General features: G+C 56.6%; 6 protein-coding genes across 6 annotated transcripts; 3 read left to right on the top strand and 3 right to left on the bottom strand.

The window, feature by feature from the left end:
* Positions 1-9,491: 9,491 nt before the first annotated feature.
* GLRG_07216 (uncharacterized protein) lies at positions 9,492-10,766 on the top strand (the record flags this gene model as incomplete). Its single annotated transcript, XM_008097901.1, has 1 exon — positions 9,492-10,766. One exon carries the CDS (start codon positions 9,492-9,494, stop codon positions 10,764-10,766), a length of 1,275 nt encoding a protein of 424 aa, XP_008096092.1.
* Positions 10,767-11,696: 930 nt separating this feature from the next.
* Positions 11,697-13,587, bottom strand: GLRG_07215 (hexokinase-1; the record flags this gene model as incomplete). Its single annotated transcript, XM_008097900.1, has 3 exons — positions 11,697-13,107; positions 13,217-13,234; positions 13,400-13,587. 3 exons carry the CDS (start codon positions 13,585-13,587, stop codon positions 11,697-11,699), a joined length of 1,617 nt encoding a protein of 538 aa, XP_008096091.1.
* A 1,221-nt stretch (positions 13,588-14,808) lies between these two features.
* On the top strand, positions 14,809-15,996 carry GLRG_07214 (uncharacterized protein; the record flags this gene model as incomplete). The annotated part of the gene is made up of 5 exons (XM_008097899.1): positions 14,809-15,225; positions 15,286-15,365; positions 15,426-15,472; positions 15,534-15,769; positions 15,856-15,996. The coding sequence occupies 5 exons, from the start codon at positions 14,809-14,811 to the stop codon at positions 15,994-15,996; spliced, it is 921 nt and encodes a 306-aa protein (XP_008096090.1).
* A 38-nt stretch (positions 15,997-16,034) lies between these two features.
* GLRG_07213 (scavenger mRNA decapping enzyme) lies at positions 16,035-17,053 on the bottom strand (the record flags this gene model as incomplete). The annotated part of the gene is made up of 3 exons (XM_008097898.1): positions 16,035-16,067; positions 16,136-16,890; positions 16,984-17,053. The coding sequence occupies 3 exons, from the start codon at positions 17,051-17,053 to the stop codon at positions 16,035-16,037; spliced, it is 858 nt and encodes a 285-aa protein (XP_008096089.1).
* A 1,289-nt stretch (positions 17,054-18,342) lies between these two features.
* Positions 18,343-21,909, top strand: GLRG_07212 (cytochrome P450; the record flags this gene model as incomplete). The annotated part of the gene is made up of 6 exons (XM_008097897.1): positions 18,343-18,460; positions 18,528-18,649; positions 18,701-18,736; positions 18,792-19,475; positions 19,553-21,153; positions 21,216-21,909. The coding sequence occupies 6 exons, from the start codon at positions 18,343-18,345 to the stop codon at positions 21,907-21,909; spliced, it is 3,255 nt and encodes a 1,084-aa protein (XP_008096088.1).
* Positions 21,910-22,237: 328 nt separating this feature from the next.
* Positions 22,238-24,039, bottom strand: GLRG_07211 (uncharacterized protein; the record flags this gene model as incomplete). The annotated part of the gene is made up of 3 exons (XM_008097896.1): positions 22,238-22,504; positions 22,564-23,554; positions 23,933-24,039. The coding sequence occupies 3 exons, from the start codon at positions 24,037-24,039 to the stop codon at positions 22,238-22,240; spliced, it is 1,365 nt and encodes a 454-aa protein (XP_008096087.1).
* Between the last annotated feature and the right edge of the window lie 417 nt (positions 24,040-24,456).

The raw sequence follows: 24,456 nt of genomic DNA, 5'->3' as shown, positions 1-24,456 counted from the left end.
CCGAACATCTCTTTGTGGTCAACGCCGCGTCCCGACGGGGTCTGGTCCTGCAGTCTGTGTGTGTGTGTGTGTGTTGCTGTGTTTGGCCGCGCGGGATCGGATGTTCTCACGCACGCCGGGCGCCCGCGGAATCCAAAAACGGTTGAGTGACACATGGGCGGAACCGGCGGTTGCTTTCTGCTTGTTGGTTTTTTTTTTTGTCTGTCTGTTGGTCGTGTTGCATATTTGCTCTTCCGCGAGGGCTTTTTGCTTGCATCATGGCGATTTGGAGTCTCGAGCAAAGCAAGCCGCCCAAAGCATCGCAGAAGAAAACAGCCCCCCCTTACTGCTCTGCTTCCCTCCGCCCACCCCATCCCTCTCTCCCCCTAGTTCATTCATCGTCCATTCTAGTGCCCACGGTAATCCTAATATAGTGAGGAGCAATATCGGTGAAGAATCATCTCGAAGGCCATATTTTCATGGCCCCCCCCCCCCCCCCCCCCCCCCCGCTACGAGCCACATGGCGATTCCGATCAGCACTGCCATGTTCCTCGTGTCGTAAGCCAATTTCGCCGTCAACGGGGCGTCGAGAGAGAAGCGAAGTATCCGTGCCCTACACTAGGAAAGGGTGGGAACGACTATTGTGTAAAAACTCGTTCAAATCTCTCAGCCCACCCGATGCGTTGCTAGTTTGCTTGCACAGCAACGGCAGAAACGACTGGCTCATTTTCCCGATTAGGTCCAATCCGCCGGCCAGCAGACGACCATCCATCTCCAGGGCTGAAAGGTCGAGCTCGTGTGGCAGCCCCAGCACTCCGTGTACGGATACTAACTATATACTTATGTACGGATACATCTATCCTCCTTGCCCAGAGCCCGTCTCCACGACTAGTCAGTCAGTCATTCCACATGGCAGCCATGCAAGCCCTAAGCCACAAAGGAAACGCCTTCTCCACTCCGGATCTGGGACTTCTGCTTCCCCGAGCCCTTGACGACCGGTCGTCATTTGCGCGTACCTATAGCGTGGTTGCAGGGAGGAAAACGAAGAAAGTGGACAAGTAAAAAAAAAAGGAACCAGACAGGGGGAGGGGAGGCTGGTGGCTCTCTTCTCTCTTTTTTTCTTCTTCTTCTTCTTCTTCTTCTTCTTCTTACGATGGGTCTTCCGAGGCACAAGAAGAGGTGATTTCAATCCTCATGAGACGAACATGCGCCGCCCGTGAGCAGCATGGCAAAGTCATGTGACATTTGTTGGCAGTCAGCCCGTCTGCTCAATACATGACCCCCCTTTCGAGGGCGGAAGCCGCATGCTTTGCCTACTTACGCACGGGTACGTAAGGTGGTAGAGCAGAGCGTACTACTACCTACATAGTAGGTATGGTAGTATTCAAACAAGGGCCGGCTGCAGCTAGCGATCGGTCTCTACTGCGTCCTGCCATTGCCGGCCCTCACCAAGTGATGCCTGGCGCGTGATTGATGGCATATTGGTGGGGAGAATAACACGGACAGGAGGGTCATGTTTCCAGATTCGTCAATGGCCCAGGGTATGGAAACTCTAAACCGCGCGAGTGTGAGGGATTGATTCTTCCCGAATTTGAGCATAGGTCGCCGATGTCGAGCAGAGGTCGGCGATCATTACGGAACATCCCCGGCGTTTTCAGTCGTTTCCCTTCCCGCCCCCTCCTGACCTTGAGGCCATTAACGGTGAGAAAAAAAAAAGGGGGCTTTGCTTGTCTGAGGCAAGTCTCACTTTTTCAACAACAAGTTGCGCTGCGTCCTAGTCCAATCGAATGGCCGACCCTCTGACCGCCCTGGCTCACATAACCGCCAAGGCAGCATCTCGACATTACCTAGGTGCCGTAGCTATGTATGGATGGAGTGTGCCTTGATTCGCCGCCGTATCGGCTGCTCGTGTACCCGCTGCTTGTCGAGGCATTGGGGGAAAGGCAAAAAAGGTCGGGGTCCCCGCCTCGTTGCAGTTTATCATCGCTCCCCCGAAATAACCACCCGATGTGACATCGCCGGTCGAGTTGGCCGAGTCGCAAGTATCGCTCCCACTCTCCGCGCAGCTCCTGGGAGCTCCCATGCAGATAAGCGGCGACTCAGCGGGCGCTTACCTTTTGGACTAGGACTTCGGAACAGAGCTTGATGTGATGCTCCGTCATGGTGAGCTCCCGGCCGAATTCTGTAATAAGATTGCGGTCGTGCGCTGATGTATACCTAGTCAAGCACTTTGGGCTTGTCCACGCCGCCGAGTGGGCAAGGATTCTCCTTGGCTACCTCGAACGTGGACGCGTAGTCGCCTGCCACTCGGACCGCCCCTGGGACCGAGTTTCGGTTAGATTTTAGCATCGACCAAAGAATTGAGTTGCCAGCTGCAGTCTGGCGGATCCGAGGAAGAAGCGCTCAACTCGATTCTTTTGACCAATCTTGTAATTACTAGGCGACGGCGTGTGTACAGCATACACCTTTTCAACGCGACGGGCCCCCCTTCAAGTTTGCAAGCCGGCGCGAAAATGCATCTGGCACTCACTGCACATCACAACGCGTATACAGCAGGGAAGAGCATCAGACATCGGGCTAGTGGGCCTCCTGACACGCGCAGCGAAGCCCTTCCCACACGCAAGCAGTACTGTCCGTCTCCCTCCCTCGGATCGAGTACAACGCCGCATCGAGCTCTGACGAACTTTGCCGGACAACGGCCAGTGTGCTGCCGCCATGCGGACTCAGGCGCGAATGTTTGGGGTGTGGCGGGTGCTGGCATTGCATGCTTTTTATGATCATGAGGCCTTCACCGTCATTTTCCATTCAGTTGTCGAGCGGCCTTGTTGTGGGCAGGATTCTGTGCCCATGAGCTGCATGGCGAATCCGACCCGTGAGTTTCCTAGAGACAGAACAGAAGCCCCAGCATTGTGACGTGCCACAGATAGCTCTGCTGCCCAATGTTTACTATCGTTAATTAGCACCGTCTGTTGTCATTTGTTTCCGACCGCATACATGAATAGACGATCGACCGACTAATGGCCATGGGAAAACTTCCATCGAATACCTGTCTTAAACACACGCCACTGTTTGACTATTAAACTTTGGGCTCGTCAGTATTCGTAAACCAAAAGTTCAGATGCCCCAATGCTTGTTGTCATTGGCCGCAACCAAAAAGACAGCTAACGCAATGTGCATAGAGGCCGGTTCGGCATCGACGTCTTCTGTAACTCGGGTGGCCTCTTGATCTCGGCGCGGCCCTGTAATACTGGTATCGAAGACAAGATTCTGAGCATCCATCTGATCTGCCAGTCAAGCGCACTCGACCCCGGTCCAATGTTCGCTTGAGGCTCTCGCTAGCCGTATTGTTGTCATGCAACTCGAAGCCGTTCTCAGCCAAAGTATGATTGTCTGGACTGCAGCCTGTTCAATACCTAGTAGCCGGTTGGAGGCAATCACTTTGCGGGGATTACCCTGGCACAGGCCCCAGCTGTTCGATTGAGAGAAGCTCTACCTAGTTCGTCGTCCCTGTCGATTGCCTGACTCTGCCCCGGCTGTGTCGGGCGGAGGGAGCCGGCCAGCTCGGTAGTATTCGTAGGCTCGCAACATCTGGCATGGTGACCTGTTGACTGCCCTTTGACACTGACCGCCGTCTTCGGTTGTGCCAAAACTCTATCTATGCTTCTGGAGCTTCTGGTAGCTGCAACCATTAAATTCGCAGCGTCATTGGTCCAGCGCAACCGATCGATGCACTGACCGAATGATTGAGGAGCGTCGCCGTATGAGTTAGGCAACACACCTACGTGTGCATGCATGTGCAAGGAAAACCGGACGATGTAGTCTTTTGGTACCGTTGGCCAAGGGATTGTGGCTTGTGTTGAGAGCTTTCAGGCGCGGGAACCGACCTTGAACGAGACTCTTGGCCGTTCCCGGCCTGAAAGTCTCCGGTGTCAGCCATTTGCGTACGACATACCGTATACTGCGCGATGCCGATAACAATGCGAACCGACGTCAAGAGCACAAATGTACGGACCTAGAGAGGCACGCGCCAGGTTGCAGAGGACTCGCAGTAGCAGCGAGGAGAGGGGGGGGGGGAAGGATGCCTGCGGTTAAATGTGCCGACGCATCAAAGCTCGATTAGCTTAGACTCACAAAGAGTCAGACGGATTGGTTGCAAGCAACCCGCTTGATCTGCAACGGCATGCACGGGCAACCGAGGAGACAAGTCGGTCGCAAGAGAGGACTGCATACTGTAGGCGCTGGCGGCCGTTGCATACTACATGAGATGGAGAAACGGTAGTCTCTCCGCTTTGGTCAATGTCCGAGAGGACCACATCGGTCACTGGTTTGCCGGTTGGAAGTACGTCTGTTGAGACGCGCTCTTATCGATGGGACGCCGGGGTTCTGCTGCGACAAGCTTGGCAGCTTCTCTGCCCTTGCGAAGTCGTGGCGGTTTGCTCGTTTTGGGCTTGGGCATGTCGAGCCAGCACTCGTAGGAAGCGTTGTGGCACCCATCAGTGTTTGAACCACGGTGACGCCGGCAGCAAATCCAGGACATTCCCTGCTAAATATTGCTGTTAAATAACGGCAGAAGCTATACACTACACACCGGTTTGCAAGGTTATGGGGGGTGAAAACGGGTCTGATCTGCGAGATTGAACTCTGTAATCTCTCCTCTGCCCCCGTGAGAATGTTGATCGGAGTCATGAGGCGTTAGTTATATCAGCTCGTCCCAGTCGTAACTAGAACGTGACTTCGAAGACGCAGGCAAAAAGGAATGAATGAGCCAGCCACCTTGGTTAGCGTGCGTGCGGTGACGAGGAACAGGGCTAGCAGCGGCGATCGACGGGATCGATGCAGTGTGCATGTTTCAAATTTGGCCTTTTCTTTCCCAGGTGGTTTGTTCGAGAAGGTCGGGAAGAAGCCGAGTGTGTTCCGCTATTATTGTCGGACACGCATTGATGGCGAGTCTAGGATCCAATTCCGTCTTCTCCATAGCGGCCAGGGAAGGAAAAGGAACGTTGCAGTCGGCGGGCTGTTCGAAACCCCCCTGAGGGTTGGGGATGTCATGTGTTTGGTTTGGTTTCGAAGCACAGCTGGCAGTGGACCAATACAGCACGATCCTTGGCCTCAGCAGCATATTTCTCTTTCTTTATCTTGATCCTGCATTGACTTGGCCAGCTTGACGATGTGTGTACACTAGTGTATCTAGTGCCCGTACACTAGTGTGCCGGTAGGTGTACCTAGATCACGCCAGCGGGGCTCGGTTCATTCGACCGGTAGACAGTATCCGCCCTGTTGTGGGAGCAAAAAGCAGCGTACCTAGCCAGATTGCCAAGGCATTTCAGCAATTCAACAACAGTATGCCCATCGTAAGCCAGCCAGTCGCAGGTCTCCATGCGTCGTTAGCCAGACATGGCATAGGCTGTGGTGTGGTGCCCGTGCAAAGAGGGCGGCGGGGACAGCGTCGCAAGTCGGAACCTCGTCCGACGGACAGAACGTGCAAAAGCTGGGGGCGGCGAAGGTTGCCTTAGTTGGACACGTTTCGGTGGATTGATGCTACTCTGTGGTTTCTCTGGCTTCTCTCCTCTCGCAACTCGTCAGGCGAGGTACCTGAGGCGTTAGGCGGAACCGGATGGGTAGCAAAGGAAGTGCCGGTTCGTTTTGTTCCAAGGTAAGGTCTCGGGGGTAGGCCTCTCTCTGAAGTGTCTGTCTTGTGTGTGTGTGTGTGTTGGTGGTGTGTAGTTCTGAGCCGCAACAGAGGGCACAGGGCATGTGTCAAAAACGTCACGGACGAGGGTATGGCCGACCAGGAGCTACCTACCGTGTCGAAGAGTACCGAGAGTTTTGGATGGGGGACGCCTTTGTGTGTGTGCGCGCACCAACGGCAGACTCCAGAGATGATCGGCAAGCCCTATTGGAGACACATCGAACGAAGTACCTCTGTAGGTAGTAACAGGAGACGAAGGCGGAGAGCATGGCAGCTAATGTAGAGTTTGCAACGGCCGTAATGCTTTCTCCCCGTTCGGATAGAGGGCTAGAGAAGTGGGCTGCATCGCAGGGTCTCAGTCGGTCCAACAGTGCCCAGATACGTACATCTGCGGTGACAATCGGCATGTTTCTGACTCTATCATTTCCGTGCCGCACTTTGCATGCTGCCACGAGACGGTATACATAGGGGTGTGTGTGTGTGTGTGTGTATGTGCGCGCCGTGTGTGCTGTGCGTACGCATGCAAGTGTTAGGCCGTCAGGCCTTGGCCGCCGCCTGTGGCCGTACTAACGCCACCCCATGCGAGGATTGGACTGGTCGAGATGAGGTAAAGTACGTAAACGTCCGTCTAACGTTGTCAAATTGGGTTCCCGAGCTTCGTCATTGGCGGCGGGGGACAAGTTGATGATGCGAATAGAGAGGCACAGGTGTGTTGGTTCGGAGTGCTATGTGCAAGCCGTATCTTGTAGTGTGCTCAATGGTTGCATCTGGCGAGACCAACCGGCCGCCAAGACGGAGGAGCACGCAATCGGCGGTGGGTTGGATGTCCAAGAATGGGGTGCCGTTGGCATCATGTGATGTATGCGAGGGGTCTCTGCTAGGGACCTCACCTCCAGGGCAATCCGTCCGTCTCCATAGGGGGCGGAGTAAAAATAATGGCAAGCAATGTACATGGTGCACCAACAACCGCTCTCAACGTTCTCATTCTGCAGCGCAGCGCCGACAGACTCACGGCGACTCGATGGGACGGGAAGCGAAGATGGCGCCTGCTAATTAATTAGCACGTGACTGTCGTAGTGTCAGCAGCAACAAGCACCTTGTACACTGACTGACTGACTGGATTGGCCAATCTTGGTCGGACCCCAACCGCATTGCAAAGGAGAAGAGAAAAGGAAAAGGAAAAGGCCAGTCGAAGATCTTCGTCCCGCTTGCAGGTGGGATGGAGCAGTAAGGTTGGTCCAGTATTCGTAGAGTGGTAGGTCCCGGTCGTGGTTCCCCTCTCCTCTCTCGTCGCTCAAGGAGCACTTTGGCAGAGAGCTCGGCGGGGCGCTGTCCGAGGCGATCCGCAAGTGCATCTGGATGTGTGTGCCCAGACAAGTGTAGGAAGAGGAGTACATTCGTTCGTTGTCTTTGGTGAAGCTGGAGCTCCCCATGCTCAACATCCGTTCGCACTCTGCTTGGAGGAGTCCACGGTAGATGCAAGAACGAATCCGAGCTCAAGGAAGAAGATGCATCCGGACCCTTGCACCTGCCTACTGCTGCCGAGCCCGACAAACTGCGCAGGGCCCAACAGTACTCACTAGTTGAATGAGCGGGCAAGAAGAAAGAGAGGAGCAGACACCTGCATCGAGTTGACGTCGACATTTGCAACAAATATGGGTGGATGGATGGATTGATGACTGACAACATGTTGACTAAACGAATGGATGGATTGAAATCAGACAGACAACCAACCCGAAGCAGGTAGGCACGTACCTTCCCTCCATCCCCAACCCTTGTCTGTTTCCATTCCTTCTTTCCTTCTCCCTCCATGCCGTCCTCCCGTCTCTCCTTCCTTCCTTCCTTGCCTTGCCTTGCCTTCTCTTAGTATACGGCGTTTCCGTGCCTTCTCCTCTTTCTACCTGTAGGTAGTTCTCCATTTCCTTCCCCCACTCCCCCCCCTGTTCGGCCTTGCGCGGAAGGAAGAAAGGAAGGAAGGCGTAGGTACGTACCTCGTACCCTTTTTCTTAGCTTCACGGTTCCCGTACTCTGCACTGTAAAGTAAAGGTGGACCTGTTCTTTGATCTCCTCCACACCACGGGCGTGCGTGGTCCTCCTCTCTCTTCTCCGTCCTCTTCCCTCCCCCCCCCCCCCCACACCTCCCTCCACTTTCCGTCCGACGCCCATCGCTTAGATAGGTATTTCAACCCCTGTTTCCTTGCTCCACGATGTCATGGTTCATGTACTTTCCCTATACGTACCGTTGGCTCCATTTCTGCTCCTAAGCAGGTAGGTACCCTCTCGTCTCCTCTTGTCTCCTGCTTTTTCGCTTTGCTTTGCTTTGCTTTGCCTGCATCTGCATCAGCATATCACACAACAGAGGTGCCGCTCTTCCCAGGGTACTTTGGTTTGTACGAATGAACGGCCACAAGTCTCTTCCTTGCTGTACGTACCTACCTATACTACGTAGGTAGGCAGTTTACTACGTACATTATCACACATTATTACCCGCCTTGCTCCCTGTCCGTCGTCGTTGCCGCCAACCTTTTCCTCTCCTGGTTCCATTGTCCACCCCACCGTTGTTTTTACATCGCACAGCTTCTTCCCCTCTCATAAGTGCTCCTCCTTCCTTCTCCTCTTCCCTCTTTTTATGCACCGGAGGGGCCTCGAAACGAGACAGAGAAAAAGCGAGAGAGAGAGATAATTCATTGTCTTCGAGGTGGATATAGTCGCACCTCGCCCCACCCGCTTCCCCTACAGTCAGTCTCTCCATCGTCGCAGAAAAAGCGCCTTTCCATGACCTTGAATCTCACCGTCCATGCCAGGCACACACCTATTCAAAAAATCCTTGCCCTGCAGGCTCACATCAATTCCCGCCTCATCTCGCCCTTCTCACCTTTCCCTCTCAGCGCTAGCGGCCCTCACTTAGTGTGGTTGACCCCCCCCCGACCCGACCTTGACGCCAAGCATACACACAAACGCCATACCTTGCCTCGGAGACTTGCTTTGGATTTAGAAGAAAGGTAGATACGATACCACCTCCACTCGGCCGCATATCCACCACGGTCCTTGGACTCATCGTTCAACCCTCGTAGCCTTCTCCAGCCTATACATCTACCGATCCGTCCACCATTTGTCCACCTCCCTACCTTACATCTTACTGGCCTCTTCCCCCCCGTCCATAACTGGTCCCCCCCCCCGAGACCTAAGAGACTCCCGCGCAGATCTCGTGTCGCCCTCGCTTTCTAGCTGCCGATCACACGCCCAATCACGGCTCCTTGTCTCCCGACCCCCAGAGTCTAGGTCCGGACCTGTCACTTTTCTGCCCGACACAAATCAATCCATTAATACTGTGTCTCCTGCCCGTTCGACCACCGCCGCTGCTAGGTTTATTACTCCCGCCGCCCACTCTACGTATTCGCCAGACAACCACCTCTATTCTCTCGACGACCTGCCATCCGTCATCAACGTGCCTCAATCCCGTTCGACGTTTACCGGTCCCTTCGCTTCCGCTACAACACCCCCTCTCCCCCCCTCAAGTGAGACAACCCGCAGACGCTTACCGGCGGATCATGCTTCGCCCATAAGCACGTCGATCTCTTCCTCTTCCTATATCCTTCCCCGTTCTTAAATCTGCAACGCCGATTGCCGCCCATTTAATTCACCAAGGAAACCTCAAAACCTACTTCGTTTGCCGCTACATCCTGTTGCTGCCAACACCCCGACCGCACTCTGATCCATTCTCCGGCACGCATAGACGTTGGGAATTCTTCTCAACGTCCCGCCTGCATCCATAATCAAAACGGCCGATCCGCGGCAGAAGCAAGGCCGCTTCACTTTGGCCATGGATGCCCTCAAGAATATCGTCAACAATGTCCCCGAATGGCTGGACCGACTCGATCAGCTCGGGGAACAGATCGATCAGCGTCAGGTTGAGCTCGCTGCACTCGGCGCCGACAAGTCGTCACGCTCACTCAAGAACCGCGGATCCACCGAATCACTCAAGCTCAAGGATGAAACCCCCGAAGCCATTCCCCCACCCGCCGATGAAACCCCTGCGAACGAGACAAGTGCACCGCGACCGGTTGTCGTCACGACGCCAACTGCTCAAGACGGGCCGACAGAGAAAGATGAGCCTTCTAGCCCTAGTAGCGGAACGCCATCGGCCCTCAAGAAGCAGACCCGACGAGCAATGGCTTTGGCACAAGCCCGTGCCCGTGCTGTCGTCGAGAAGAGACCTCGTCCAGATTCGGTCATGTCGACTGAGGAGGATGCCCCGGCGAGGTACCGCTCACGGAAACTCGTTCTCGTCTACTATGACTCGTACGTAGAAAGCTTCTTCGAAGAGCTGGTCAAATTCGTGTCGGCAAGCCGGAACCTGATGCGGAAGGCGAAAATGGCAGCAAAAGTGGCTACGATACGTCGCTTGGCGGAACGGGAACAGCCCGAGGGAGACGACGCAGAGAGTGCCGGGGACCTTCAGCCCGACACCACTGGCGGTGCTGGCGCTGCCTCCGATGCGTTGCCTTCTTTGCGGTACATGAGCACAAGGCGAATAGGCCCCAACGGTCGCACAGGGTCTTCATACGCACGCTCCGGTGCAGGTGGCGCTATGATGGGCGATAGCGGGCCAGACGCTTATGACGAACTTGACAAGTGCCTCGAATACATCCAGAACCAGTCCGAACATGCCGCTCATCAGTTTTTGCGTGACGGGGACTGCACTGAGGAGATTGGCAACATTCAACGCCGGCTTGCAGAGACCAAAGACCTGGCTCAAAAGGAAATGGAGCGAGTCGAGAAGGAAGAGCCCGAGCTACTGAAGGCAACCAGCGAAGCGAATAAGGTGCGGACTCTTCGACCGACGAGCATGCGCCGTGAGCTCACGGCCGCCAAGGACAGCACCCCGCCGCCCATCACCCCCAGAAGGGCCGAAGTTGACTCGAAGATTGAGGCGGAGAACAAGACACCGACCACCAAAACGATTGAGGTTGACATGTCCAAACCCCTAGAGGCGGACGATGCGCCCATTGAGGCGGACGACGAGGGAATCGACGACATGGAAATCACGTTGCCGCCCAGGCTGAACTATCGGTCTACCCGGGCGATGCGCGGCTGAGCACGCATCGCCCTTGTTTGGATTCCATACCCAATCTCTACGGAATCACGTTTTCCCACATCTATTTTAATGACTGATACGGCCTCGCCCAGGAAGAAGAAGGGGGGAGCATTCATGGACCAAAAGCATTGGATGAGATAGGAGGGTGTTGGTTTCCATCCAACGAAAAAGAAGAAGAGAAGAAGAAAAAGGGTTCGACGAGAATTGCCCTATGATATCTGGAAAAACTACATGCATAGCATAGCGTCTGTTGCTTCTATACTACCGCCCGAGTCGCATTGGTGAGGTTTTTGGGTCGTATAGTTCATTTTGGGAAGAGGTTCGTTGGGCATCGTGAAAAGGAGGGGGGTGGGATTAGGCGGAAGAGGAGAGTTAGGAAAGCCTCAAGAGCAAGGAGAGAAGGGAGCGCACAAGCCCGCCTGAGAGGAGTCATGTTCCTTTTATTTTTTGCTTTAGTTTACGGAGGAGGCGACACCGGGGGCGCGAAGTTGGATGAGACAATATTGTCTCGTCCTCTTTTCTAACTGTATGCCCCCCCTATCGAATCGAGGCTCCGGGCCCAAGAAGGTCAAAAAGGAGTCAGGCCCACCTGGGAGCAGTTTCTGGTTCACCGAGTCTTCAGAGAATATGTTCCGACGCCCGGCCAGACGCGAGGCACTTTTTATCCTTTTTTTTTAGCCTTCTTTTAATAAAAACCCGTCGGTGTTCCATTGGTTTGAGGCCGTGCTGAGGAGTGATAAGACGTGCTGAGGGCGGTCATCGTCGTGTTGTTCAGACGGGTATTATCGATTCTGTATTGAGGCCCCGATTGCGCAAGCCGATGACGGCTAAAACCACCCATGCCGATGCCGCCGATTGCTGACCGCACCACTCTCCCTTCTTCTTCGTCCATTTCCTTCTCTATGCCTTTATGCTGTATCTCTACATAACTCACTTCTGTGTCTCCTGCGTCTGGCTCGATCCCGTCGCGGCTGCCAGAATGCCAGCACCCTTGATCCCGCCGTCGTGGCAGGGGCTCAATACGACCCGCACCGGCGGCGGCTGTTCGTGGTATTCGAGCCTCACAATTTTGTCCAGGAAGTCTTGGGTATCAGCGAGGTAGTCCTGGAAGTGCGAGATGCAGCCGCCGGTGTAGCCGACGCCCAGCTCCTTGACGGGTGTCACGTCGGCGCCGGCCGGCACTGGCTCGGGGATATCCCCTGCCAGCTTGAGGAGGGCCACGGTGGCTGCTGCGACGATGCCTGCGGCGCGGACCTGGATGGCCTTTGCGATGTGGTAGAGGGCGACGGCCGTCTCGGGGGTCCACTGGAAGGAGGCGCCCTCATCTGCCGGGAACTCATTTTCCAACTTGGCAAGTAGGGCCGATGGATCTGACGGGCGAGAGGGCTTGAAGTGGCTAAGAAACGTTGTCGTCATCCGGTACCTCACCAACAGATCTTTGGGCAAGGATGACTCCTCGAAGGCGAGTACCGTTTTTAGGTAGTCGACGAGTATGAGACGGCCGAGCTCGCCGAGGTAGCGGCCGGCGGTCATGTACTCGAGCGGCTGGAAGCCGGCAATCTCGTTGGGTCCCACGAGCGCGGCGTCGAGGGCAGAATCCCACGGGGTGATGAGGTGCAGCTCGCGCATGGGAGGGGCGGTGCCGCGGATGCTCCATTCCGTGTTGACGGCGATGCGGGCGAGATGGGCAGATTCTCCTGGGAGTGTGCTCACGTTTGCGGGCCACTTGTTGGAGCCCATGGCGGTGAGTCGAAGGGGGATGGTGGCGTTGCAGCCAGTGCCGACGATGAGGCCCATGCTGGCCTTTTTAGAATGAGACTCGTTGAATAGGTAGATAAAGGAGATGAGGGTGGAAACGGAGTCGTTGGATATCGCTGCAATGCGGATGGGAGGGAGCCGGTGTGCGTCGCCATCATCGACGACGCGGGACTTTTCATATCCCCTGAGCAGCAGAGGACCGAGTTCGGCGTCACCTCCGATGCTGAAGCCCTTGCCCATGGTCATGACAGTGGCATCGGAAATGGAGTGCTGGACCATGGGAAAGCTGAAGGTGATGCCCAAGGGGAGCTCCTCTTGAGCGGGAAGCTGCCATTCCTCGCAAGCGGAGCGGACAACTTCGGCGATGCGGGCGCCGATCCAGTCGAAGAGAAGTTGGGGGTCGGCTTCGCTGTCCGTTTTGAGGCGATCATCAATGGGCCACGACTTCTCTTTGAGGCGGAGAGCTGGTGCGGTGGAGGAGGTGCCATTGGTCCGGGAGATGGCTGTGGAGAGTGCGTCGTCGGGGATTGTGGTGTCTTTGCCTTCCAGTTCGACGAATCCTACCCTCAGGTTCGTGCCTCCGCTGGGACAGGGTTAGTGATTCGGGTTTCCGGAGAGAAACAAATTGTTGGATATGTGCGAGATGGGTTAAGCGGAGGGGGCCTTGCAATGTTTGGTGAGGGCTGACATACATGTCGATGGCTAGATGCCTGTCAATTTCATGTTAGTTCCATCCATTGCACGTTGAGCAAACAAATTCTTCGTCTTCTTGTCTCGCACCGTCTGAGCACTTGCAAGCCAGATGGCGGAACAGGACCCAGTGAAGATGCAGCGGAGGCGATTACGAGAAGGAGGCGGGGGGGGGGGGGACATACCTTCCATGGCCGTTGTGGCTGACAGGTCTTAGAATGGACTCGGAGATGGGCGTCGCGAGGAATTGATCCTCGGCGTTGAGAGCAAGATGCTTGAAATTGGCATAAAAGAGGCGGGACAGTGCGTGAATCTTTTGACTGTCAACCCGGAGCGGCTGCAGGAACTGGTGCAGGGCGAAACCAGGATCCATCGCTCGTCTGTCTATGTTGGTCCTCTTTACAAATGCTTAGGGGAATGATAACGAAATGCGGCGTTCCCAGGGAGCGTGTCTCTAGCCTTGTCTGGCCTTGCCTTGCCTTGCCTTGTCTCGCCTCACCTCGCAGTCTCGCCTCGTTTTCAGGTGCTGCTGCTGCTGCTGCTGTTGTTGCTGATGGTGGTGGTGGTGGTTATGCGGTCTCTGGGATGAGGGGTACTTCCGTCGACACAAGATAGTTCCGGGGAAGAGGGCTTATCAGTTTGAAACCGCAATCATGGATGGAGAGACGGAGAGGAACAGGGAAAGAAAGTAAAGACGGAGTAGCTGTTCTCTCGTCTTGAGCGTTGAGTGGGAGAGAAGAGGAAAAAAAAACCAACGAGATACAACGATGTTGCAAGGCACGTTACACCCAGCTGCGATGCGATTTCATTACTTACGTCCAGTGTGGGAAAAGAGCGAGCGAAGACGGCGGTGGTGTGGATCAGCGACTGGATGCCACTGTGCCTGCCTGCCTGCTGCCTTCCTTTCTTAGAGTTCATGACAAGTACTTACCGGCTCGTCTTATGTAAGACAAATCCATTTACTCCAGGTAAGCGACTCACTGCGTCTCACCTCTCTCATCACTTCTGCATCCCTGGATATGCTTCCAACACGATCAAATACTATAATAAAACAAAACCAGACTCGCTAGCTAGACCCTTGCTACTAGCAGTACAGTACATAGGTAATTTCATCTCGCACTGTTGCATCGGCAATAAATGGTTCCCTTGTTGACGAATGCGACAGTAAGGATACGGAGTCATATATTGATAGGTACGTACCTTATAGAGGACGTAAGCTGCTGATAAGATAAGGTACATAGTAGCGAAGCCAGCCCACCCCAGCCCACCCCGCTATCGCCAGCATGTCGCGGACGGAGCTTTGACCAGACCAAGGCCGGGATAGATGTATACATCGTCTCACATACTGAAAAGCGCATCACCAAAGGTACCTTTCTAAGCTTACACAGCTATTCCCCTTCTAGCTAGCGTCAACGCACCAACGTCCGTCTGCCTGTCGTTCTTGATTGGGGCCTGAGGAGCCAGTGCCGTGCTCGTGCTCATGCTCGTGCGTGCTCCGTGCATGCTGCATCTCTACCGTGTCGCAATCCCATCGAACCCCTCGCGCCATCCCGTCATTACTAACCTCTTCTGCTGCTTTCTCCAGCTTCTCCAAATGGGTGCCCACCGAGCTTGTTCGGAACACCGCACCGTCTACCGCCAACAACGTGAAAACACCACACCACCGCTACCCCCCTCTGAGATCAACACCAGCGCCCAATCGTCCAAGCCGTCGCCGCGATCCCGATACCAATACCCCGAGCCCGATATTCCCTTTGTCATGGACGAGAAGCGCGCCTATCTCGGATACCGTGCTCCCAACCCTCCGCCACGTCCCATGGCTGCCTTCAAGCGGCAGATAAAGGGCTTGGTGCTCATAGTGCTCGTGGCATTGCTGTTTGCCTGGAATTATCGGGTCTACCTGGCCCACCCGGCTAGTACCGGCTCCATCCCGGGGCAGGCCCCGGTTGCCGTCGCAAAGGACCTGGTGCCTTTGGAGGCGCACATCATGAGCAAGTGTCCAGATGCGAGGGTAAGTCGTGATTGGCATGGGGTAGAGCATATACGGTCGGTACTGACACGGGGGGCCTAGGACTGCTTGAGAGATCTGGTCCTGCCTACCATGATGAAGGCCCAGGACAAGGTGAACTTTACTCTCTCGTATATCGGCACGTAAGTAATTTCCGTTTCAAGACGTGCGCTATCGTGGATGCCTGACGATGGAGTTTACAGACCGACCGAAAACGACGGCGTCGACTGCAAGCATGGCCCCTCGGAATGTAAGCCGGCATCCCGCTCCCCCTCCACTGAAAATTCAATGCCCTGACATTTTATGACAAGGCATGGGAAATATTATCGAGCTTTGTGCTGCCCACCTCTACCCCGATCCCAAGATCAACCTCGGCTTCACCATGTGCCTCACCCGCGAATACAGCTCCATCCCCGATCGTACTCTGGTCGAAGACTGTGCCCTGGAGCACGCCATTGATATCAAGGCCCTTAACGACTGCGCCACCGAGGACGATGGAGGCTTCGGCATTGGCATGCTGCGTGCTAGCGTTCGCCGGAGCAAGAATGTGAGTACATATTCCCCAGCCAAAACGCTAGGAGCCGGCCATGAGCCGCCGTCGGGTGAAGGTGTTGCTGACCATGACCCTGCCAGGCCGGTGTGACCAAGAGCTGTACCGTCAGGCTCAACGAGGAGATTTACTGCATCCGGGACGGTGGCGAGTGGAAGGACTGCCCGCACGGATCGGGCGTCAACGACCTCGTCATCGCTATTGAGAAGCTTTACCGTCCTTAGACCTCTTGATGGGCTCGTATACCTCCGTCCATAGCTCGCTAGCCTCTCCAAGTGTATAACTCAATGCAAGACTGTCCATGCCCGCCTCGCCGTCGCCTTCCATGACGGAGAGCGTCTCCACGATACTGTCGAGGCCGACAGCCTTGCCGACGGCCTGCGTCGCGCCGGCCTCGAGCTGTACGTGCACAATGTGAATGTGGAAGTGGTAGTAGGTCGGCTGGTAGTGCACGTAGAGCTTGAGCTGGTCGACGTCGACGTCCGGGTACTGGCCGACGGTGGCGGCCAGGAGCCTGGCCTTCATGCGGCGCAGCCAGGGGACGTGCTTCTTGCGCAGGTCGCGCAGGGACCAGATGTCGCGGCGCTCGACGAGGCCGAGGAGGTGCAGGGCGTCGAGCGTCTTGCGGTCCCAGTTGAGGTCCGGCAGCAGCAGGAAGCCCTCGTCGCCCTCGGCGCCGAGCGGGGTGCGGTAGATGACGTCCTCGACCTCGGTGCGGCCCTCGATGATGTTGAAGACCCAGTTGAGGCGGCCCTCGTCGCGCTTGCGCTGCATGTAGGGGCGGACGTGCTCGGCGTAGATGTCGGGGGTCTCGGTGACGAGCCGGACGCCCTGCCGGCTGTACTTCTTGACGTGGGCGTCGGTGCAGGGGTAGATGAGGTTGATCTTGAGGTCGGCGAGGAGCGAGGGGTCGGGCACCGCCGCGGGCGCAGGCGCGCCGCTGCTGGCGAGGTACCAGTGGTAGACGTCGTTGGCGCCGAGGTTTGCGATGGAGGCGAGGGAGGCCGGGGCGGTGGCGAGGTAGGCGGGGTCGGTCGGGAAAGGGGCGCGCTCGAGGATCAGGAGCGCGGGCTTGGCGCCGATGGTGCCCAGCAGCGAAGTGCGACGGCCGGCCTGGTCTGCGGGGGTGGAGGTATCGTCAGTTCTGGCCGCGGCTCTGGGCGGTGTGTTTTATGTGTGTGTGCGTGTGTGTAAAAGCTGATGGAACGGACCTTGGTTGAGGACGCGGTCGAGCTTGAACCTGGGAACCAGCGCCTCGGCGTCTGCTTTGACATCGGCCATGGCTTCTTCTTCTTCTCGCCCGTGGATTTGTCGTGGCACCTTTCTAGAACGTAGATTTCCTCTTCGGGGGTTCTCGACGAGACTGTATATCAGTAGACGGGGTACAGAATGGTAATGGCTTGCAGTCGGTGAAAGGGCTGGGTTGGCCTTGGGGAAAAAAACCTGGCGGGGACGGCGTTCCGGATTGAGTTCACCGAAAAGCAAGAGCAACCCCGCCGTTACCCCGCGGTGGGGCACCAGGTCATGCCGCCCCGTCGTCTGCCGTCCGGCGTCCACCGTCTCTGCAAACGTTCGGCTAATTACGGATACAGTCGCCCACAATCACAGGGAGCATCGAACCCGCGCACACAACATGACTATACTGGTTGACAGTAGTCGTCAGCTTCGATTACCTCTCGATGCATTTTGTCAGTCACTCTAGCACCCCCCCCCTTCGACACCGAGCAGGCGACGTCAACATCAGCAAAAGCCGACTCCATCTTGGGCTTCCGTCGAATGGAGCAATGCCAGCTGTTCGAAGCTTGCAGGACAGTAGGTAAATCAGGCCATGGCCCTCGAAGGATGGATTGAAGGACTGGTGCGGGGCCCAGGGTCGCCTTTGTTCAACGAGACGAGTGATTTCCCCAAGTAATACCAACCAACCTGTGCGTATGGCGGCTTCTTGGCAGACAATCGACTACCTACCGTAGGTAAAAACGTAACTAACACCGACCCGCACCTCGGGGGGGCGTTGCAAGCACTAATGATAATGGCGCCATGTTCGACCCACATAACTGACGGTACAAGCAAGTTCTATACCTCCAACATACGGATATACATATAAAGTATCGATACAAGAATGCACCATCACTTTACAAGCATTAATCCCGGTGTTGGATTCCTCTGGCATCACCGTAACAGGTATACATCCCCAGCCGAATCTTCACGATAACGCGTCCAGGGTGGATATCTCTCCTACCCATGCACACCTCGCCTCCAAACAACGTATACAATCCTATCCAATCAGCGAGGCAACCAGTCTTCTGGGCTGAGAACCAACAGTGCCCGTAAAAGCCAGCTAGGATAGATTCTCTGGGTATCCCCGTTGCCCTTCATTTCAGGAGGCCCGTGGTTTCCCGACGGCTCATCCCCGTCTGCAGCTGGCAGTGGTGTCAGTTCACTCAAATACACCAAGACTCGTTCTCGAGACTTTGTTCTGACTTTGTCTGAGAACAGCACAGAACAGAGTCCGCATCCAAGTTGGTTTTTGAATTTCAACCTCAGCTCGTACCTCTACCGGAGCAACCAGCATGACGACCGAGGAGGTCCCCATCCCCGAGCCATGGGGTCTGCCCATCCTTGGGCACATGGCCGAGTTTACCACCGAGAATACAATGGAAGATATATATCGATTGGCAGACACATTCGGTGTGTATACGACGTTCCATTTGCCAATCAATGGCACCGCGGCACGAGTCGCTGATCATCATACCAGGCGAGGTTTACCGTCTTCGATTCCCTGGCGGGAACACCATGTGCATGTTTTCTACAAACGCTCTAATCAACGAGCTCTGCGACGAATCTCGCTTCAAAAAGACACTGAACAACGTCATCGGTGTGAGAAAAAACACCCGTATCATTCTCCAGAGCAAACCTGATTCGACATAGGAATTGAGGACCATTGCCAATGATGGCCTCTTTACTGTGAGAGGACTGGACCATCCTCGCCCCCCCCACCCCAATTATTGACGTATTCTAGGCCGACATTGACGAGCCAAACTGGGGCATCGCCCACAGAATCCTGGTCCCAGCCTTCGGACCCGTAACCATTCGCGGCATGTTTGACGAGATGGTCGACCTCGCAAGCCAGATGGCCTTGAAATGGGCTCGCCACGGCCCCTCAACACCCATCATGGTCACCGATGACTTCACTCGTCTCACTTTGGATACCATTGCCCTGTGCTCCATGGGCTTCCGCTTCAATTCCTTCTACAGCGAAGAGCTTCACCCCTTCCTCAAGGCCATGTCAGACGCCCTCACGGAATGCGGAAACAGGCAAACGAGACCGGGCTTCGCCAACTACATCTTTTGGAGCACACAGCAGAAGTTCTCCGCCGACAAAGACTTGTTGCGCAAGACGGCGGAAGAGGTGCTGAATTCTCGAAAAGAGCACCCGTCCACAAGGAAAGACTTGCTGTCTGCCATGCTCAACGGCGTGGACCCCAAAACGGGCCAGAAGATGACCGATGCCAGTATCATCGATAACTTGATTACTTTCCTCATTGCCGGCCACGAAACAACTTCCGGCCTGCTGTCCTTTGCATTTTACCAGCTTCTTCGGAATCCAGCAGCCTATCGAAAAGCCCAGCAAGAAGTTGACGAGGTTCTCGGCCTAGGCCCCTTCACCATACATCACTTGTCCAAGCTGCCCTACCTGAATGCTGTGAGTTCGGTCCAGCCCTCTTCTTTCTACCGTTGTATGTATCACGTATTGGATAATACTCATTTTATTTCCTCCAGATTCTCCGAGAGACATTGCGGCTTTCTTCTACGGTTCCTGCCTTCGCCCTCGAGGCCAAAGAAGAAACACTCGTTGCCGGAAAATACCGCGTCAAGAAGGGAGAAGCTCTCGTAGCAGTCCTTGGCAAAGCGCACATCGATCCCGTTGTCTACGGCGACGACGCAAAAGAGTTCAAGCCCGAGCGCATGCTGGACGAGAACTTTGAACGCATACAAAACGAGTTCCCCAACTCGTGGAAGCCCTTTGGTAACGGCCTGCGTGGCTGCATTGGCAGGCCGTTTGCTTGGCAGGAGGCATTGCTCGCCGTGGCCATGCTTCTGCAGAATTTCAACTTCACCATGGAAGACCCCAACTACCAGCTCGAGATTATCGAGACGCTCACCATAAAACCCAAGAATTTCTACATGCGTGCGACCCTACGACATGGGATGAGTCCCACGGAGCTGGAGCAGAGGCTCATGGGCAAAGGCTCGAACAAGACGACTTTGCCGCTTCGACCGTCAGCGCAGACAAATGGCCACCCGACGAACGGCAGTAAGAAAACCGAAGTCGGTGGGATCCCCATGAGCATCTATTACGGATCTAACAGTGGCACATGCGAGGCGCTCGCCCAAAGACTCGCCACGGATGCGACGACTCGCGGATTTAACGCTACAACCGTGGAGCCCTTGGACACCGCTCGCGAGAATTTGCCCAAGAATCAGCCCGCAGTGATCATCACTGCCTCTTACGAAGGCCACCCGCCAGACAACGCAGCCCACTTTGTCGCTTGGCTCGAGAGCTTGAAGGCCCAGGAGTTGAGCAACGTTCCATACGCCGTCTTCGGGTGTGGCCACCAGGACTGGGTTCAAACGTTCCACCGCGTTCCGAAGCTAGTCGATACCATAATGGAAGAGCGCGGAGCAAACAGAGTCGCGCCGATGGGGCTGACAAACGCTGCCGACAGAGACATGTTTTCGGACTTTGAGGCCTGGGAGGACAAGTTTCTCTGGCCGGCGCTTACAGAGAAGTACGATGTAATCGAGGCACAAAACGCCAATGGTTCAAGCTCCGGACTTGTTGTGCAAATTTCCAACCCCCGCACTTCGACTCTGCGGCAGGATGTCGAGGAGGCCGTCATCGTCGAGGAGAAGACCCTTACGGCGGCTGGAGCGGCCCCGAAGAAGCACATGGGCATCCAGCTCCCGCCCGGCATGGCGTTCAGGGCCGGAGACTACCTGGCCGTCCTGCCCCTGAACCCGCGGGAGAGCATCGAGCGGGTCTTTCACAGGTTCCAGCTTGCGCGTGACGCCTGCTTGACCATATCTGGCGATAGGCGCTCGCTCCTGCCGGTCAACCGGACCGTCTCGGCGTACGAGATTCTCAGCGCCTACGTCGAGCTTGGCCAACCCGCCACGAAGCGCAACGTCTTGTCCCTGCTGGAGGCAGCCGAGGACGGAGAGACCATGGAGAAGCTGGAGCAGCTGGCCGGCGCGGAGTACCAGGCGGAGATCACCCAGAAGCGAGTAACGATCTTGGACCTCTTGGAAAGGTTCCCGTCTATCGCGCTGCCTATTGGATCTTTCCTCGCTATGCTTCCTCCCATGCGCGTGCGACAATAGTGAGCATTAAACCGTTCATCCCCGAGACCAACCAGCGACTGTACTGACTGACCATCACCAGCTCCATCTCATCCTCCCCGCTCCGCCACCCCTCGCAAGCAACCCTTACCTACTCCGTGCTCGGCGGGCCTTCCCTGTCGGGCCAGGGCCGTTACGTAGGCGTGGCGACCAGCTACCTCGCGGGCCTCAAGGCGGCCGACAAGCTTCATGTCGCCGTGCGGCCCTCGCACGCAGCCTTCCACCTCCCCCACCAGCCCGAGAAGACGCCGCTCATCCTCGTCGCCGCGGGCTCAGGCATCGCGCCCTTCCGCGGGTTCGTCCAGGAGCGCGCCGCCATGCTCACGGCGGGGCGGGCCGTCGCCCCGGCACTCCTGTTCTACGGGTGCCGCGAGCCCGGCGTCGACGACCTGTACCGCCAGGAGCTCGACATCTGGGAGGGGATGGGCGCCGTCGCGGTGCGCAGGGCGTACTCGCGCGCCCAAGCCGAGGAGAGCGAGGGGTGCAGGTACGTCCAGCACCGGCTCTACCACGACAAGAAGGACGTCGCGGGCCTCTGGGCCCGGGGGGCTAAGCTCTTCGTCTGCGGGACGCGGGACGTGGGCAGGGCGGTCGAGGAGGCGTGCGTCAGGATCATACTGGAGTCGGCCAAGGAGGAGGGCGGGCAGCCCGAGCTGAGAGACCTGGACTACGAGGGGGCCAAGAAGTGGTTCGAAGGGATCCGGAACGAGAGGTACGCTACAGACGTCTTTGATTGAGAGCGGTCGAGGGCAGATGGCAGTGTCAGTCCCCTCTGCGTAATTCAACACATACATCTACAAGAATACAAGTTGTGTTCATTGCAACCATGAGGGTTTTTCTTCTCTTCTTTTTTTCGGAGTAGCTGTAGCACATCCTCATCATGTATCATGTTCTTCCCTAAGGTAAAACAACGGATCGCCGACTCTGAACTCCGTAGACGTGAAATAGCGTTACCGTTTTGCTACATATACAGAGGGGTTAACAACCATGTAAGCCGATACACGTATTTCCTTTTTTCCAGAACCAAGACAACAGCTAGATGATCTGGCCTCCAAAGGGCTTCAGTCAGACAAGAACCATCGCTGGTGCGCCAGCATGTCGCCACAGCCCAGCGGCGCGCGCCGCCCACGCGTACCACCCCTTTTCATCGCCGTCCCGGTCTTCCCGGGCGGCGGCCCACAAGCGGCGCGAAGGCATCATGACAACCCCCCCCGCGAGGGCGTCTTCCGAGTCCCACCGGCGCCCGGCGCCGTCCGCATCGGCCATCTCGATCTCGTCCATGTGCCTTAGGACGCGCTCGTCGCGCTCGGAGATGGGGGTCGTCGCACAGCCCTAGGTTGGGATATTCGGGAGACGATGTCGGACGAGTGCGTCACTTAGTGCTGCGTGACGTCCCACCAGCGGTGGGTTTCCGGAAGCGTCGCGAAGGACGAGGGCATCTCGTGGAAGGCGGCGCGCTCCCCCCCTGAACCGTCCTGGGAGCACCACGACCGCTCAGAATAGTCGTCCTCCTGGCCGCTTTCGCTGTCCTCCCCGCCGCGAGGCTCCTCCGAGTCGTCCCGGTCCCGCCGCCGGAGCACGTCGCAGGACCAGGACTGCTGGATGAGTCGCTGGAAGACGTGTATCGCGTCCGTCTCGACGGCCTCGGCGCCGACGACGCTCCGGCCCGGGGGGCTCTTCTCCTCCTCCTCTTCCTCGCGCCGCCGCCGCAGGAGCTCGTCTATCATCTTCTTGCCGTTGTCGATGTGAGACAGCGCGGCCCCGCGGTCGCCGTACAGGACCTCGAAGCACACGAAGAGGAGGCAGCACACGATGGCTGCCTGGAGGCTGCCGGTGTCCAGCTCCGCCTTGCGTATCTCCCGGATGGCGCTCCCGTAGTACGACAGGGCGAGCGCGTAGTGCGGCCCGTTGGCGCCCATCTGGGCCGGGCTCATGGGCCCCAGGCTCTGCCGGAGGGCCTTGGCGATGCCGCCAACGGCCATGGCCGCGTACCTCACCGAGGCGTGCTGGTGGCTCATCCGCGGCACGGTCTCGCTCCACAGCGGCTCGTCGAAGATGCCGCCGCCCAGCCGGTACCTGTAGGCGAGCCAGTGTTCAAAGTACTGGCGTTCCGTCGGATCCCCAAACAGATCGTCGGCGACCTCGACCGGAAGGGTGTTGGGGTCGCCGGACGGCAGAAGCGGCTCGACCCCGTCCGCCGCGAGTTTCTCGGCCGGGGGAGATTCCGAAGCACGGGTTTCAGGTGTGCCGTCCAGGCCGCTGTCTGGCCCTGGTGTGGAGGCTGAACATCCGCCCGAGGTGTTGTACCCGTCACAGAACCCCTGCCACTTGACGCATCGTCGACACGAGGGCTTCGCCTCATCGCACTTGACGTGTCTCCGCCTAGTCCGGCGTAAGAAGCTGGTTGTACGTTTGTTCAAACACGGATCAAACTTACTTGCCTAATTTAAGTTAGCTGGAGCGGAGACAGAGAGAGAGAGAGAGAGAGAGAGAGAGAGAGAGAGAGAGAGAGAGAGAGAGAGAGGAAAAGAGACGCTGGGGTAGTAGGGGCGGCCTACAGGTTACACATCCGGTGCGTGCCTTACTTTTTGAGGCACGTTTGGCGCGTGGTCTTCTCTTTAAGGCGAACGTGAACACCCGTGGCCCATCCTCTTCTTTCCTGTAAGCACGCTTCGGTCAGCTTTCCCACTTCCACCGACCAGGAATGGTGTGCTGTCATACACGTTCTAGGGGGTAGGGGGGAGGGGGGTGTAATCATACTTGGGGGCTAGTGTGTGGCCCAAGGCCTCGGTCAATGATACGCCGGGGACCCGGGGCACGAGAAAGTTGTTATAGCTGCCGCCGTCGTTGCCCACGGCTGTTGACATGTTTTTGGATTCAGAAAGAGGACGAGGAAAAAGTGTAGAGTGATTAAGAGAAGTAGAATTCTTGCTGTCTCAAAGAGAGAGCAGGGCCGTTCTTTAAGAGGGAATCCTCCAGCTAAACAGCTAAAAGCAACTCTCAAAGTGAGTTGGGGGCCGGAAATAACCCCCAACTCCCCCTCCCCTCACCCTTTCAATGATGATGAAGCTATCGATACCCCCCGGGGGCCATCTTCGACTGCCATCATGCATCCGAGCGTATCATGCCCGACGAAGAAGAGCGCCCGCATAGCGAATATACGACACTGTCCCTCTATTGGTCGCCCCCGGCGCCTTCTCGTACTCTGGGAATGGATGTGACAAATTGGCCTTCGGGGCACGCCCTGAGACCCCCTTCCAGCCTTACCAGCCCTACCCAGCATT

This window comes from Colletotrichum graminicola (assembly GCF_000149035.1).
Source record: "Colletotrichum graminicola M1.001 genomic scaffold supercont1.29, whole genome shotgun sequence".
In the NCBI taxonomy this organism is placed as follows: Eukaryota; Fungi; Ascomycota; class Sordariomycetes; order Glomerellales; family Glomerellaceae; genus Colletotrichum; species Colletotrichum graminicola.
This window is presented reverse-complemented; position numbering and strand designations above follow the sequence as displayed.